Source organism: Phyllobates terribilis, unplaced genomic scaffold, assembly GCF_046119375.1.
Source record: "Phyllobates terribilis strain yellow unplaced genomic scaffold, ASM4611937v1 Scaffold_4__5_contigs__length_816908805, whole genome shotgun sequence".
Classification (NCBI taxonomy): Eukaryota; Metazoa; Chordata; class Amphibia; order Anura; family Dendrobatidae; genus Phyllobates; species Phyllobates terribilis.
This window is the reverse complement of record NW_027362764.1, coordinates 596,242,650-596,259,032: the sequence shown is the minus strand read 5'-3', so window position 1 is coordinate 596,259,032 and position 16,383 is coordinate 596,242,650. Positions and strand designations below refer to the sequence as shown.

The following is a 16,383-nucleotide window of genomic DNA, read 5'->3' as shown; positions in this document are numbered from 1 at the left end:
TATACTGTTATTGTGTATGCAGTGACTGCAAGGTCTTCCAAAAATTTGGACGCACTCCAATACCCCTTTGAAGAGACATAGAGGAGGGTTTCAGTAAAAAAAATGTTCCCATTATAAAGGAGTGGGTCTCCTATAGTGGTAATGCCCATGCAGTGAATGAAAACTTTGGGAAAAACCCCAATAACAATTTAAAGACACATAGAGGTGGGCCTCTGTAAAGAGTATGACATGTTTCCATTGGAAAGGAGAGGGTCTGCAATACAGTTATAGGGTATGCAGTGAGTCCAGCGGCTGACAAAATTTAGGAAAAACCCCACTAACAATTTAAAGACACAAAGAGTAGGGCTACAGTAACGAGTATGACATGTTCCCATTAGAAAGGAGCGGGTCTCCTATACTTGTAATGCCCATGCACTAAGTGTATGGTCTGACAAACATTTAACCCTGGTGGTAAATACTGAACATACTGTATAATTTTTTTTTTTACGGGCATTAAAAAGACCCTTTAAAAAAATTATGTGGGCGTTGCATCACGGACCACAGTCACCCTGGTGATATGGTGGTGGAGGATGAGGATGAGGAGAAGGAGGAGGATAAGAGCAAACAGACAAAATCAGGAAGCGTATACCCATGTGTGGGTGTGAAAAGGTGCATGGAAATACACCTCACAAAAATAGACACTGGATTTGAGTTAATGTTACGCTGCTATTATTCGGTGGTGTTGAAAAGTCTGGCCCAATCCAGCCCTTGTTAATTTTTATAAGAGTCAGCCTGTCAGCATTTTCAGTTGACAGACGGATGCGCTTATCAGTTATAATTTCACCAGCGGCACTAAAAACCCTCTCTGATAAAACACTAGTGGCAGTGCAGACCAGGACCTCCAAGGCATAGAGAGTCAGTTCATTCCACAAAAATTTGGAAGCACTCCAATGTTCCTCGCAAGACATGTAGAGGTCGGAGGGCTTCTTGCAAACAATGTTCCCAATATTAGGAAGTGGGTCTCCCATACTGTTTGCCAATGCAGTGAATGCAATGGCTGCCAAAATTTTGGAGGAACTCCAATGTCCCTTGCAAGCGATGTAGATATGGTGATATGGTACATATGGTGGTGATATGGTGGTGGAGGATGAGGATGACGAGAAGGAGGAGGATAAGAGCAAATAGACAAAATCAGGAAGTGTATACCCATGTCTCGGTGTGAAGACAGAGGTGCATGGGAATAGAGTTAGACCTCCCAAAAAAAAGACACTAAATTTGAGTTTATGTTACTCTTCTATCATTCAGTGGTGTTGTGAAGTCTAGCCCAATCCAGCCCTTTTTCATTTTTATAAGAGTAAGCCTGTCAGCATTTTCAGTTGACAGGTGGATGCGCCTAACAGTTATAATTCCACCAGCGACACTAAAAACCCGCTCTGACAAAATGCTAGCGGCAAGGCAGGCCAGGACCTACAAGGCATAGAGACCAAGTTCATGCCATGTGTCCAGCTTAGATGTCCAATAATTATAATTCACAGATGAATCACAGAGGACGATGGTACGGTCGGAAAGGTACTCCCTCACCATCTTCCGAAACTTTTCCATCCTTGTGAGAGTACCCCGCGCCTCAGGGCCTGTGCAATGGGACGGCCTGAGAAAACTGTCCCTGAACTTTGACAGTGTTCCCCTGCTTCTGCAGGATTGTATTTGTGTCACTCTCGCCTGTACTCCTTGGTTGTCCAACGAAGTGTGCACTCTGCCGCCAGCGTTTTCAGATGGGATTTTCTTTTAATAATTTCGCAACAAGGGCATACTGGTACTGCCCCATTTTATTAGGCCGGTCCTGCGCGGGATAAGAGACAGAAAATTCTCCCTGTAGTGTGGGTCTAGAAGTGTCACCAACCAGTAATGACTGTCACCCCAAATTTGGACAAGGCGAGGGTCACGGGAAAGGCAGTGAAACATAAACGTAAGCAAGACTTCCATGTCCTTACCAAGAGGACGACTGATCATGCTCTCCTCCTCGTCCTCCTCCTCCTCTTACCTTTCCTTTGGCCTTCCACGCTGAACAGACGGTATGAAAGTTGTGCAGGTAGTACCATCTATAGCGCAGGAAACTATCTCCTGTTCTTCCTCCTCCTCCTCTTACTCATTGCCACTCAATCCACATTGGGATGAGATGAGGCTGGGCTGTGCGGAATCACCCTGTATGTTTTTTTGCTCCATCTCATCGTGCTCCGCCTGCAATGCATCCTCTTTAACACTAGAACTACTGATGGAGTCATTTTGACTCCTTTCGTTTTTTATTTCTCTTCTGTGACTACATTTTTCAGAATTCCGGCTTGAAACTCGGTGACTTTTCCTCAAATATGATGTGAAAAAAGATTTTGTGAGAATAAATAATTTTGGTGAAAAATTTGCGCGTTTTTTTCAAAATTTACCAAGAACTACTGAAGGGAGTCATTCTGACTCCCTACTATATTTTGAGGTCCTTTTGTCACTAAATGTTGCTATAAAGTTTTGTGCATAATTTTTTCACTCTGTCTTATTTACCCTGATGTTCATATAGATGTAGTTCAATTTACATGTCAACTTTTCACATTTTCCTTGTGTTTTACCTGCTTGTATTACTGTGTAATGCTGAACAAAATAGCTTGTTTACTCTAGGCTCTTATCTTATGCTAATGAAGGGTGGTGTTTTTCTAAGGTCCTAGCAGGAGACAGTATTCTGGATAGTAACTTTACTTTCAGTTCAGCTGAAGAGACAAAGAGAACAGACGCAGACATACGAGCTCTGAAGACTCATACAGGTATGAATTGTTATGAAATAGTTTAGCTGTCTGTCAACTGATTCAGCCCACCTACTTTTGAAGGTGGCAGAACAGTTATTATTTCTTTTAGTTTTAATTTCATTTCTATTTTTCAGCAGGGAATTATATAGAATTATGGAATTTGTGAGGAATATGGAGAGAAGACGTTTGATAAAGCCTCAGGATATTCTGGCTACTTTGCAATCCATACCGGAGGATGAATCGGAATCCGAATTGCAGAAACATGTATTTGATTCTGACAGTGATGAAGATTTCATTCCTCAGAACATATCAAGTGAATCTGAAGACTCAGAAGGAACAAATCCAGAAGGTAAGTAGTTATGTGTATTTATTTGTTCTTCCACACACTGAGTTAGGGCCTGTGCACACTAGCAGAATTCTGGCTGAATAGCCATCTGGATATTCTTGCCGCAATACAGGCCGTACCTGCCCGCTCATGCCTGAAGCTCCGCTCCGAACCCCGAGCTGGAGCCGCTGTCAGGGACAGAGCAGCGCTTGCTTACGCGTGAGCACGGCTCCGTCCCAGACAGCGGCTCCAGCCCGGGGTTCGGAGCGGAGCTTCAGGTATGAAACTCCGCTCTGTACCTGAGCGGGCAGGTACAGGCCGGATTGTGGTGAGAATATCCGGTCGGATATTCCGCCGCTAATCCAGCCAGTGTGCACGGACCCTTACAAAACAAAAATTCTAAATATTCATCAACTTTTTTACAGATATTCCAAGCACATCAACTGGGGATCGGGCTCATGCAGTTATGTTGCCTCGTGACCATCCTCCTGGTCGTGGACAGAAAAAATCAGCAAAACGTCCCAGAAATGAAAGAACAACAGATAACGATGGCGGCGAAGGTAATGCAACAACAAACACCAGAGAAGGCGAATCTGAAGGAATACTAGTTTCAGCGGATGGTATTCAATGGAAACCTGTTGAAATTGGAGAACACTTGCCTGGTAGGCGTGACAGCCAAAATATTCTTCGAGAAGCACCTGGCCCTACAGGATACGCCAGAAGAAATATCATTATCGATAGTCCTTTGAGCGCATGGAGTTTATTTTTTGATTCATATATATTGACACATATAAAGAACTGTACGCTTGCAGAAGCATGCAGGAACAATAATTTACAGTTTACTCTATCTGATGAGGAGCTAGATGCATTCATTGCGATATTCTATGCTCGTGGAATATCTGGCACGAACCGTCACTCGATTAGCAGTTTTGGTGTAATGACTGGGGAATACCGTTTTGCAAAGCGACAATGTCTAGGGACCGCTTTGTTGAAATTATGAGGTTTCTCAGATTTGATGAGAAATCTACTCGATTGGAGAGACTGCAAACGGACAAGTTTGCTCTATTTTCTACTTTGTGGGACAGGTTTATTGAAAATTGTATTGCGTGTTACAAACCTGGCCCATACATAACGGTGGATGAGCAACTTTTCCCAAGCAAAACTAGGTGTCCATTCACGCAGTACATGCCTTCCAATCCAGATAAATATGGCCACAAATATTGGCTAGCTGTTGATAAGAGGAGCAAATATCTGGCAAATGGCTTCCCTTATCTAGGCAAAGATGACACACGCCGTGCTGAGGACCGTTTAGCTGACCATGTGGTAATGAAGTTATTGGACCCGTTTTTGAAAAAAGGTCGCAATGTTACAACCGATAATTATTTTACTTCAGTAAAATTAGCTAAACAGCTAAAAAGCAAAGGAACAACCATCGTGGGAACACTGAACAAGATAAGGCGAGAAGTGCCTAAAGAAATAAAATCCATGAAAGAGGAATTGTACAACACTAAAGTGTTTAGAAATGAAGACAATTTTACACTTACAGTATATCAAGGAAAGCCCAACAAAAATGTTGTCATTTTGAGTTCCGTCCATCCAGATGTTGTTGTTGCGTCTGATTCCGCTAAAAAAACTCCAGAAACGGTAAAGTTTTACAATGAAACAAAATATGGAGTAGATGTAGTGGATCAGATGGCACGAAAATATACCACACGAACATGCACAAGGAGATGGCCTGTTCATGCATTTGAAAATGCCTTAGACTTTGCGGGTATAAATGAATGGATAATATTCAAGGAGATTACCCACCAAAATATGTCACGCAAGGCATTTTTGCAAACGCTTGTGAGAGAGTTGAGTGGTCCTTATGTCACAGATAGGGAAAAGGGTTCCACGTCCCAAGTTTCTACATGCTCAGAAGTGATGGTTCAAACAAAATTTTGCCAGATCAAAGAAAAGTGCAAGAAAAATAGATCTGTCGGAAATTGTAAGACTTGTGGTAAGTCTTTGTGTGGGCAATGTACTGCCATAAATCAAAGGCAATGCCTAAAATGCGAAACACCAAATGTTTAGAAGGTGAATTCTGCGCCATATTTTCATTTTTATGCTCCTCCACCTACATTTTCTCTGCTTTTTGTTCTTCAGTTGTTGTTTATATGTGTGCACTTAAATAAAAAAAAATGTTTGAAAAACGTCTATTATAATTATTGTTATTTTCTGTAGAAAAATAAGAAAAGCAGAAAAAAAACAATCAAAAGCATTACTGTTGGATCTCACAATAATAATACATTACAAAAAATATAATTATTAATAAATAACCACAAATGAAACTCTAAAAATAAACGAAAACAAGCAAGGAGTCAAAATGACTCCTTTCAGTAGTTCTAGGCGGGGTCACGAGTCCAGTAGTCCTAGTGTTAATTGTGAGCAGAGAGCATTTCAGAAGACAGAGAAGTGGGATGGTGATGCTAATTATGACGTCATCGCCGTTCACCCTCTTGGTGGAATCCTCAAAGTTTTGGAGTCTGACCTGAATTCCAATGCCCTTGTTGATGCTGGTAGTCAACAACTGCCCTCTTCTGCTCACAAATCCTTCCCAACATCTGCAGTGTAGAGTGCCAACGTGTGGGGACATCGCACACCAGTCAGTGAGCTGGAAGCTGCCAATGCTGCTGAAGTACAACAAGGGCGGCGGAAGCTGTAGTTGACTTTCTAAAATGGTCACACAAGTGGCGTTCTTTGACAAGCAGATCCGGCAGATTGGGTAGGCTTTGAGAATCCACTGAATCACAAGATTAAGCACGTGGGCCAGGCATGGTACGTGCGTGAGCTTACCTTGCTTCAGAGCTGCCACCAGGTTCCAGCCATTGTCACACACGACCATGCCTGGCTGTAGGGTCAGCGGTGTCAGCCACAGATCAGCCTACTCTTTCAGAGCTCTCCACAACTCTTCAGCATTGTGCGATTTGTCTGCTAAGCATATTAGCTTCAGCACAGCCTGTTGCCACTTGACCGAGGCAGTGCTGCAATGCTTCCAGCTTGTGACTGATGTCGTCATTTCAGAGATGGAGGCTGAAGAGGAGGAGGAGGAGCAAGTGCAGGATCTGTAGATTGTGGGAGCAACCCTGATTAACCCAGGGCCCGCAATCTTCGGCGTCGGGAGGACTTGTTCGGTCCCAAGGTCTGACTGGGTCCCAGCTTCCACTATATTAACCCAGTGTGCCGTCAGCGAGATGTATTGTCCTTGCCCACAAGCACATGTCCACTTGTCCATGGTTAGGTGGATTTTCCCAGTAACTGTTTTGTTGAGGGCACAGCAAATGTTGTGGGACACATGCTCGTGCCATCCGGGGACGGCACACGGGGAGAAATAGTGGCGGCTGTGGACCGAGTACCGGGGGATGGCCACCACCATTAGGTTGCGGAAAGCTTCCGTCTCAACAAGATTAAAAGGCAACATTTTGAGCGCAAGCATTCGCAAAATGTATAAATTTAGTAGTGTGGCGTGTGGGACGTTGACTGCATATTTGCGCTTGCGTTTCAAGGACTGGGATAAGGACAACTGAACGCAGCACTGGGACAAGGACGTGGACTTGCTTGCTGATGATGCTAGTTGACAGTGTGCAAAGACACAAGCAGGGTGAGAGGCATCTTCGCATGCACCATGGACAGGGTATTGGCGTGCACACACAACAGCAGAACAAGCAGTGGTGTCACCCGCAGACACTGTTTCTGGACCCTGGCATTCGGCCCACTTAGTTGGTTGCTTTGTTGCCATGTGCCTGATCATGCTGGTGGTGGTCAGGCTGGTAATTTTGCTACCCCTGCTGATGTTGGCCTGACAGGTGGTGCAAATGGCCTTTTTGGGGTTATCTGCAGAGTCTTTAAAAAACAGCCAGATTCGGAAAGACCTAACAGTTGTACTGGCAACTTCCGTTGTGTTGGTGTTACGGGGAATGCTTTCTCGCCTTGTGTCTGCAGCCACCTCACTGCTTCTTCCTGCCTGTTGTGGTGCTATGCCTCCCTCCCCTTGTGTGCTGCTGTCCTCGCTCTGCATGGCCCGCTGCCAGGTTGGGTCAGTTATTATATCATTCACTACCTCGTCTTCCACTTCCGCATCCTGCTCCTCCTCCTCACTTTCTGGCAATTGTGTCTCATCATCATCATCCACCTCTTGTGACAGTAATTGCACTTTCCCACAGGTGCCTTTGTGTGACCATGGCTGCTCAAATATTTGGGCATCGCTACAAGCACCATTCTCCTCTTGACTCGATTGAAGCTGGCCGAGCGAGAGGCCCCAATCTACAAATGGAAAAGTGAACAGCTCTTCTGAGTGTCCAAATGTGGGATCAATTGTCTCTGGGCACTTAGCATGGTGGGAGGAAGGAGGATCAGGGTGAGGAATATGCGGTCCAGACTTAAGGCTACTGAGACTTGACCGTGATACGTCTGACAGTGAACCACTGTTTTAAATAACAGGCCTGTAGTTTACTAATACTATTCTTCACAGAGACCTAGTGTGAATAGCTTGACTGACACACTGCAACAAAATGGAAGGCAGACATGGCTGATTTTGGAACGCTGTTATATGTGATACGTCTGACAGAGAAGCATGGTTTTAAACTGTCAGACGTATCACATATAACAGCGTTCCAAAGTCATCCACATCCATTTCTGCCTTCCATTTCGTTGCAGTGTGACGGTCAAGCTATTCACACTAGGTCTCTGTGAAGAATAGTATTAGTAAACTACAGGCCTGCTATTTAATACCATGCTTCTCTTTTAAATAGCAGGCCTGTAATTTACTAATTCTATTCTTCACAGAGATCTAGTGTTAATAGCTTGACCGACACACTGCAACAAAATGGAAGGCAGAAATGGCTGATTTTTTAAATGCCTTTTCTTTAATTGTTAGCAGCGAGCATTTCAGTAGACAGAGATGTGGGATGGTGACGCGAATTATGGCGTCATCGCCACTCACCTTATTGTTGGAGTTGTCAAAGTTTTGAAGGATGGCACAGACATCAGATATCCATGCCAACTCATCAGCTGTTATGTGCGGAGGCTGACCTGAATTCCAGCGGGCATGTTGAAGCTGGTACTCAACAACTGCCCTCTGCTGATCACAAATCCTTCCCAACATCTGCAATGTTGATTTCTAACGTGTGGTTACATCGCACAACAGTCGGTGAGGTGGAAGCTGCAAATGCTGCTGAAGCACTGCCAAGGTCACGGAAGCTGTAGCTGACTTTGTGAAATGGGCACACACGTGTCTTACTTTCACAAGCAGCTCTGTCAGATCTGGGTAGGTTTTGAGAAACCGCTGAACCACTAAGTTGATCACATGGTCCAGCCATTGTACTTGTGCGATGTTGCCAAGTCTCAGAGCCACCACCAGGTTCTGGCCATTGTCACACATGAACATGACTGGCTGTATGTTCAGCAGTGAGAGCCACAGATGGGCCTGCTCTGTTACAGCTTTTAACAACTATGCAGCGGTGTGCGGTTTGTCACCTAAGCATATTATCTTCAGCACAGCCTGTTGCCGCTTAGCCGAGGCAGTGCTGCTGTGCTTCCAGCTTGCGACTGATGTGGTCATTTTGGAGATGGGGGCTGAGAAGGAGATGGAGGTGTAGGAGCTGTGGAATGTGGTGGCAACCCTTAATGACCAAGGGTCCGCAATCCTCGGCGCCAGAGAACATGTTCTGTCCCATGGTCTGACTGGGTCCCGGCTTCCACAATATTAAACCAGTGTGCCGTCAGTGAAATGTACCATCCCTGGTGTCAAGCATTTTTGTCCATGTGTCCGTGGTTAGGTGGTCTCTCCCAGTAACTGTGATGTTGAGGGCACGGGTGATGTTCTGGGACACGTGCTTGTTTAAGGTGGGGACGGAACACCAGGAGAAATAGTGGCGGCTGGGGACAGAGTATTGAGGGACAGCCGCCGCCAAGCGATTGAGGAAAGCTTCTGCCTCCACGAGCCTAAAAGGCAAAATTTCTAGTTCAAGCAGTCGAGAAATGTGGCAGTTTAGTATTGTGACCTGTGGGTGGCTGTGTATTTGAACTTGCGTTCAATGGACTGGGGTAGAGACAGCTGAATGCTGCCCTTGGACAAGGATGTGGACAAGGTTGCTGACTGTAATGGTTGCAAATGTGCAATGACAGGTGAAGGGTTTGAGGCATCTTCGCTTGCATCATGGACGGAGGCTTGGCCTGCACGTACAACAAGGGAAGAGGCAGTGGTGTCACCCACAAACACTGTTTCTGGACCCTGGGGTTCAGCCAAATTAGTCGGGTGCTTTGCTGTCATGTGCCTGAGCATGCTGGTGGTGGTCAGGCTGGTAATTTTGCTACCCCTGCTGATGCTGGCATGGCAGATTTTGCAAATTACCTTTTTGCTGTTAACTGGACAGTCTTTAAAAAAGAGCCAGACTCGGGAAAACCTAGTAGTTGGACTGGTATTGATGCATTGGGGAACAGTTGCCCGCCTTGTGTCTGTGGCCACCCCACTGCTTCTTCCCACCTGTAGTGGTGCTATGCTTCCCTCCCCCCTCTCTGCTGCTGTCCTCGCTATACATGTCACCTTACCAGTTTGGGTCAGTGACTTCATCGTCCACCATCTCGTCTTACACTTCCGCACCTTGGTCCTCCTCCTGACTTTCTGTCAATTGTGTCTCATCATCATTCCACCTTTTGCGACAGTAATTGCACTTTCCCACCATCACCTCAGTGTGGCTATGGCTGATGATATATTTGGGCAAAGCTACATGCGATCTCCTGTTGCCCCGGTTGAAGTGAGCCAAGCCAAAGGCCAGAATCTATAAATAGAAATATGAACAAAACAGCTCTTCGGAGTGTACAAGCCTGGGATCAGTTGTCTTCAGGCACTCGGCGTGGTGGGAGGACAGAAGATCAGGATGAGGAATATACTGATTCCAAGTAAAAATATCTTCCAGATCTGCAAATTCCTCAAACAAGAATCTGCAAAAACAATTGTGCATGCCATCATAATCTTTCGCCTTGACTAGTGCAACCTCCTGCTCTGTGGTCTTCCTTCTAACACTCTTGCACCCCTCCAATCTATCCTAAACTCTGCTGTCCTACTAATCCACCTGTCCTCCCCCTATTCCCTGGCCTCTCCTCTCTGTCAATCCCTTTACTGGTTCCCCATTGTCCAGAGACTCCAGTTCAAAACACTAACCTTGGCATGCAAAGCCATCCACAACCAGTCTCCTCCATATGTCTGTGACCTAGTCTCCTGGTACTTACCTGCACGGACCCTCTAGTCCTCACAAGATCTCCTTCTCTACTCCCCTCTTATCTCTTCTTCCCACAACCGCATACAAGATTTCTCCCGTGCACCCCCCTACTCTGGAACTCTTTACCCTAACATATCTGACTCTCACCTATGTAGAAACCTTCAAAAGGAACATGAAGACCTACCTCTTCCAACTAGGCTACAACCTGCAGTAACCACCACTCCACCATACCGCTGCATGAGCAGCTTTACCTTCACCTACTGTATCCTCACCCATCTGTTGTAGACTGTGAGCCCTGGCGGGCAGGGTCCTCTCTCCTCCTGTACCAGTCACCCTCACGTTTTTGTTCAAGATTATTGTAATTGTTTTTGCTATGCTTTTTTCATATGTAAAGCGCCATGGAATAAATGCTGTTTAATAATAATGTGGCCCAGACTCATGGCTGCTGAGACTGGACCGTGTGCAAGACAGGGTGGTGGTGGTGGTTGCAAACTGATTGGAAGCATTATCTATTTATCTGCTATCCAACCAACAACCTTTTCACACTGGCTTCAAGAGTGGCATTTCGCAGACCCCTAGAAAGTGGGAAAGGAAGGTAGGTCGATATCATGTGGGTGCTTGTTGTGATCCCTCAGCAGGCACATTTTCATCTTTCCTATGGCCTCGGCCTCTGCATGCACCATCACCATCACCAGAACATCCACTTCCCCGTCCCTTGCCACAGACCTTGCCCATTTTAAATAGAGTTTAATATTTGTCATATTGCCAAAAAAGTCTGTATTATTACCGCAGGATCATGTCTGATGACCACGGTTTTAGGCAGAGACCTGGGATGCAGAGATACTTCCAAGGGTCTTCCTGATGCTGTTCCCATGTAATTTCAGCATTGTATGTAACTCGCCCAGGGGGGATATAGGGGACTCGGTACCCGGGCCTTTACCTTCTTGGGATGTCATGGCAGTCGGCTCCCGGGCCCGTACTCTGGGGTCACTCTTTAAAAGGGGGTTTGTTAACAGTTTTGTCTTGTGACCCCACCTGTGGCTCCCGGTAATGAGTAACGGCGCTGCTGCAGACCTCCGGGTGTGATGGGATGGCAGCTGGGATGTCTCTGCTCCCCACAGGCGGAGAAAGCCCCCGGGGCAGCGTTGATGGAAGGGATGCAGGTGAGAGGTGGCTCGGTCAGGTCCGGAGGAATAACGGACATGCACACAGGGGATTCGCTTCTGTACCTTTACTGGAGTAACGGCAGGTAGGATCCAGGGTACTTAATAGGAAGGGTGCACTTCAGAACTCTCCCCAGTGAGCGGGTTGTAGGCCTCCTGTTCTGTGTCTTCCTCTCTCTAAGCTTCTGGCCAGCCTAGAACTTGGCCTAGCTTCTATATTGTTTTGCTCTCTCACCTGACTGCTTGGTAGTAGGACTTTTCTCTGGCAACCACTATCCCTGGACGCCTGGGGCCTTTGTGGTTCCTAGTCCTGTAATTAATGGTAGCTTCAGGATAACCAGGGGTCTGGAAGCCTCCTGGTATGCCGGTTGTCCCTACTGGGTGTAGAGGACTCTGTAGGAACGGACCCGGTGTCCGACTTGTGTCTTGGGGAGAGCTTCAGACACTCCTCTGCAGCCTTAATTCCTCTCTTCTCTCTCCTTGCCTCGGCCACACTCGGGGCCCTCAGTACAGCAGCAGACGTACTGCGTCTTAACTGCTCTCAGTGTCAGCACACTCACTCCCTGACTGACTAACTAACGACTCACTAACAGACTCCACCCTCCAGTTTATATATCCCTAACAGGGCTCCCTCTGGTGGTCTGAGGTAGAAGGGTGGAGGTGTCAGTTTGTAGCGAGGGCCTCTTGTGGAGAAGTCCATCCATGAACCCTTTTGGGTCCTGTGGTACCTGTAGTAGCAGGGTGCCACATATGGATGTGTTTGATCATATCTCACACATCACATGACCAGATAAGGTAGTAAAAATACATTTACTGGTGAATGTATTGGTCACAGTTGAAAGCAATGCAAAAGTGCAAAGATGCATCAAAAGGGCTACATATGATCATAGACCAAGGTATGGACATTTTTGTCTTTGGTTATTTATTTTGCCTTATGTACAAGTCATTACTCTGGAAAGAGTGTTCTTTAACATTTTTTTCAGGAAAATACATTTTGGCTTAGTTTTTGTATGTTTTATTGTCAGTCCGTAAAAGTGGCGTAATCCTCTGACAACATTGTTTACAGCAAAAATGCTCCAAGTGTCTTCCCCATGCTGTTTTCATATCATTTTAGCACTGTTCCCATCGATTTGGCCAATTTTTAGACCCCCTCCAGACCTCCGGAGGGGGCTGTGGGTGCGCCAGAAAAATGCTTGAGTTTCCCATTGACTTACATTGGGCTCGTTGCTCGGGTCGAGCACCCGAGCATTATGATTTTCTTGACCCGAGCAACAAGCACCCGAGCATTTTAGTGACCACTCATCACTAGTCCTAAGTGCCATATTAGGATCACATCCCTTACCAACCTATCCTGACATGTAAATTACTCCGAAGTTACTGCCCTTCTAGATGTATTACTGTATAGGCAATTCCTGGTAGAGAGTAATATTAGGCATTAGATACTATATATGTACCCTCTTGGGTTTTAATCTTATAAGTCTATTTTGTTTGTAACTTACACGGATAATTACATTTTCCAAGATCCTATATTAATGCTTACCACATACTGTAGGTTATATTTTCCTCGAATAGTTGCATTAACCACTTCGCGCCAGAGCCTGTTTTTGCCTTCGTGACTAGTGTTGAGCCACCCCCTTAGTGTTCGGGTTCGGTTCGGTTCGTCGAACACCGGGATGTTCGAGGAACTGTTCGTCGAACTGTTCGTCGAACACCTTAGAACACCGTCGAACACCGTTAAAACCAATGGCAGGCAAACAAAAACACATAGGAACACATAGAAAACACCTTCAAAGGTGTCCAAAAGCTGACAAACTGCTCAGAAGACGCTTTCTTTAAAAAAGCCGGCCGGCAATTCAGCAGCGGCATACACCGGTACCCGACAATTTAGACATGAAGGAATAGAGCATCACACATAGATTAGATAGATAGAAACATGTCAGTCACATATATATGAAGTATAGTGACAGTGTTGCTTACTGTACTTGTCATTTAGTGTAAAGGATTTATTAAAAAATATAATAGTGTTTTCGTGCACCGTCTCTTTAAAAAAGCCAGCCGGCAATTCAGCAGCGGTACCCGACAATTTATAACAGACAGAACAGAGCTTTACACATAGATTAGATAGATAGAAACATGTCAGTCACATATATATGAAGTACTGTGACAGTGTTGCTTACTGTACTTGTCATTTACTGCAAAGGATTTATTAAAAAAAATAATAGTGTTTTCATGCACTGTCTCTTTAAAAAAGCCGGCCGGCAATTCAGCATCTGTACCCGACAATTTATAACAGACAGAATAGAGCTTCACACATAGATTAGATAGATAGAAACATGTCAGTCACATATATAATAAGTACAGTGACAGTGTTGGTTACTGTACTTGTCATTTAGTATTAAAATAAAGGATTTATTATTAAAAAAAATTGGCGTGGGGTTCCCCGTAATTTTAGTCTCTAGCGGAGGTTAAGCAGACAGCTGGGGCAGATGTTTGAAGCCTGGGAAGGGGGTAATACCCACGGAGCTTCCCAGGCTACTAATATCAGCCCCCAGCTGAATACCTAGCCTTTACTAGCTATTAAAATGGAGGACCCCCCTAAAAAAAATGACGTGGGGTCCCCCCTAATTTAATAGCTAGCAAAGGCTAGGCAGACAGCTGGGGGCTGATATTAATAGCCCAGGAAGGGAGCCATGAATATTGGCCCCCTCCCAGGCTAGAAACACCAGCCGTCAGCCGCCCCAGAAATGGCGCATCCATAGGATGCTCCAATTCTGGCACTTAGCCTCGCTCTTCCACGCTGCCCTGGTGCGGTGGCAGGGGGTAATAGGGTTGGGGTTGATGTCAGCTTATAATGCCAGGTGACATCAAGCCCAGGTTAGTAATGGAGAGGCGTCTATAAGACACCCCCATTACTAACCCCATAGTCAAAGTTAAAAGAAAACACAAACACCCAGAATAAAGTCCTTTAATTGAAATAAAGACACAATCCTTTATTGTTCTAAATTAAACCATACTTACCGTCACGCCCATTCCAGCTGAAGCCAACGATCTCCTGCAATAAAAGAAAAATAATAAAGCAACCTCATCCTTACCTTTCCATGGTTCCCAGGACATCTTCAGCTCTGCTACATCGAGATAACAGGCTGGACCGCAGCAGAACGCTGCCATCCAGCCTGTCATCCCGCAGACACTGAGAAGCGCAGGCTTGCTTGCGCTCCTCAGTGTCTGACTGTGACGGCATCCAGATGAGCCGACAATGAACTCGGCTCACCTCATGTACGTCACTGACAGCGTGGGAAAATTCTCCTGCACTCAGCGCTTCAGCGTGAGAATTTTCCCACGCTGTCAGTGACGTGCATGAGGTGAGCCGAGTTCATTGGACATGACCTCGGCTCATCTGGATGCCGTCACAGTCAGACACTGAGTAGCGCAAGCATGCCTGCGCTTCTCAGTGTCTGCGGGATGACAGGCTGGATGGCAGCGTTCTGCTGCGGTCCAGCCTGTCATCTCGATGTAGCAGAGCTGAAGCTGTCGTGGGAGCCATGGAAAGGTAAGGATGATGTTGCTTTATTATTTTACTTTTATTGCAGGAGATCATTGGCTTCAGCTGGAATGGGCGTGATGGTAAGTATGGTTTAATTTAGAACAATAAAGAATTGTGTGTTTATTTCAATTAAAGGACTTTTTTCTGGGTGTTTGTGTTTTTTTTAAATACTTTACTAGAAATTCATGGTGGTCATGTCTAATATTGGCGTGACCCCATGAATTTCGGGCTTAGGGCCAGCTGATAATGCCAAGCTGGCCTTAACCCCTTTATTACCCAGTGAGCCACCGCACCAGGGCCCTGGATGAGTTGGGTACAGCGCCAGAAGATGGCGCTTCTATGAACGCGCCATTTTCCGGGGCGGCTGCGGACTGCAATTTGCAGCGGGTGGGGCCCAGAAAGCTTGGGCCTCCCTGCGCTGCAGATTCCAGCCCCCAGCTGCCTAGTTGTACCTGGCTGGACACAAAAATAGGGCGAAGCCCCACGTATTTTTTTTTTAAATTCATGAAATTCATGGAATAATTAAGAAAAAAAGGGCTTCCCTATATTGTTGTGTCCGGCTAGGTACAAATAGGCAGCTGGTGGTTGGGAGCAGCCCGTTCCTGCCTGCTGTACCTGACTGGACACAAATATAGGGCGAAGCCCCACATCAATTTTTTTTTCATTATTTCATGAATTTCCTGAAATAATTTAAAAAAAATTGACGTGGGGCTTCGCCCTATATTTGTGTCCAGTCAGGTACAGCAGGCAGGAACAGGCTGCCCCCAACCACCAGCTGCCTCTTTGTACCTGGCCAGACACAACAATATAGGGAAGCCCTTTTTTAAAAAAATTATTTCATGAAATAATTAAAAAAAAATTGACGTGGGGCTTCGCACTATATTTGTGTCCAGCCAGGTACAGCAGGCAGGGACGGGCTGCCCCCAACCACCAGCTGCCTATTTGTACCTGGTTGGACACAACAATATAGGGAAGCCCTTTTTTTCTTAATTATTCCATGAATTTCATGAAATAATTTAAAAAAAAAATGCGTGGGGCTTCGCCCTATTTTTGTGCCCAGCCAGGTACAACTAGGCAGCTGGGAGCTGGAATCCGCAGCGCAGGGAGGCCCAAGCTTTCTGGGCCCCACCCGCTGCAAATTGCAGTCCGCAGCCGCCCCAGAAAATGGCGCGTTCATAGAAGCGCCATCTTCTGGCGCTGTACCCAACTCATCCAGGGCCCTGGTGCGGTGGCTCACTGGGTAATAAAGGGGTTAAGGCCAGCTTGGCATTATCAGCTGGCCCTAAGCCCGAAATTCATGGGGTCACGCCAATATTAGACATGA

At 45.9% G+C, this 16,383-nt stretch overlaps 1 protein-coding gene across 1 annotated transcript; it reads left to right on the top strand.

The window, feature by feature from the left end:
• The first annotated feature begins 2,921 nt into the window (after positions 1 to 2,921).
• Positions 2,922 to 10,528, top strand: LOC141264695 (uncharacterized). The gene is made up of 3 exons (XM_073676959.1): positions 2,922 to 3,117; positions 3,519 to 4,027; positions 10,508 to 10,528. Exons 1-3 carry the CDS (start codon positions 2,922 to 2,924, stop codon positions 10,526 to 10,528), a joined length of 726 nt encoding a protein of 241 aa, XP_073533060.1.
• The last annotated feature ends 5,855 nt before the right edge of the window (positions 10,529 to 16,383 follow it).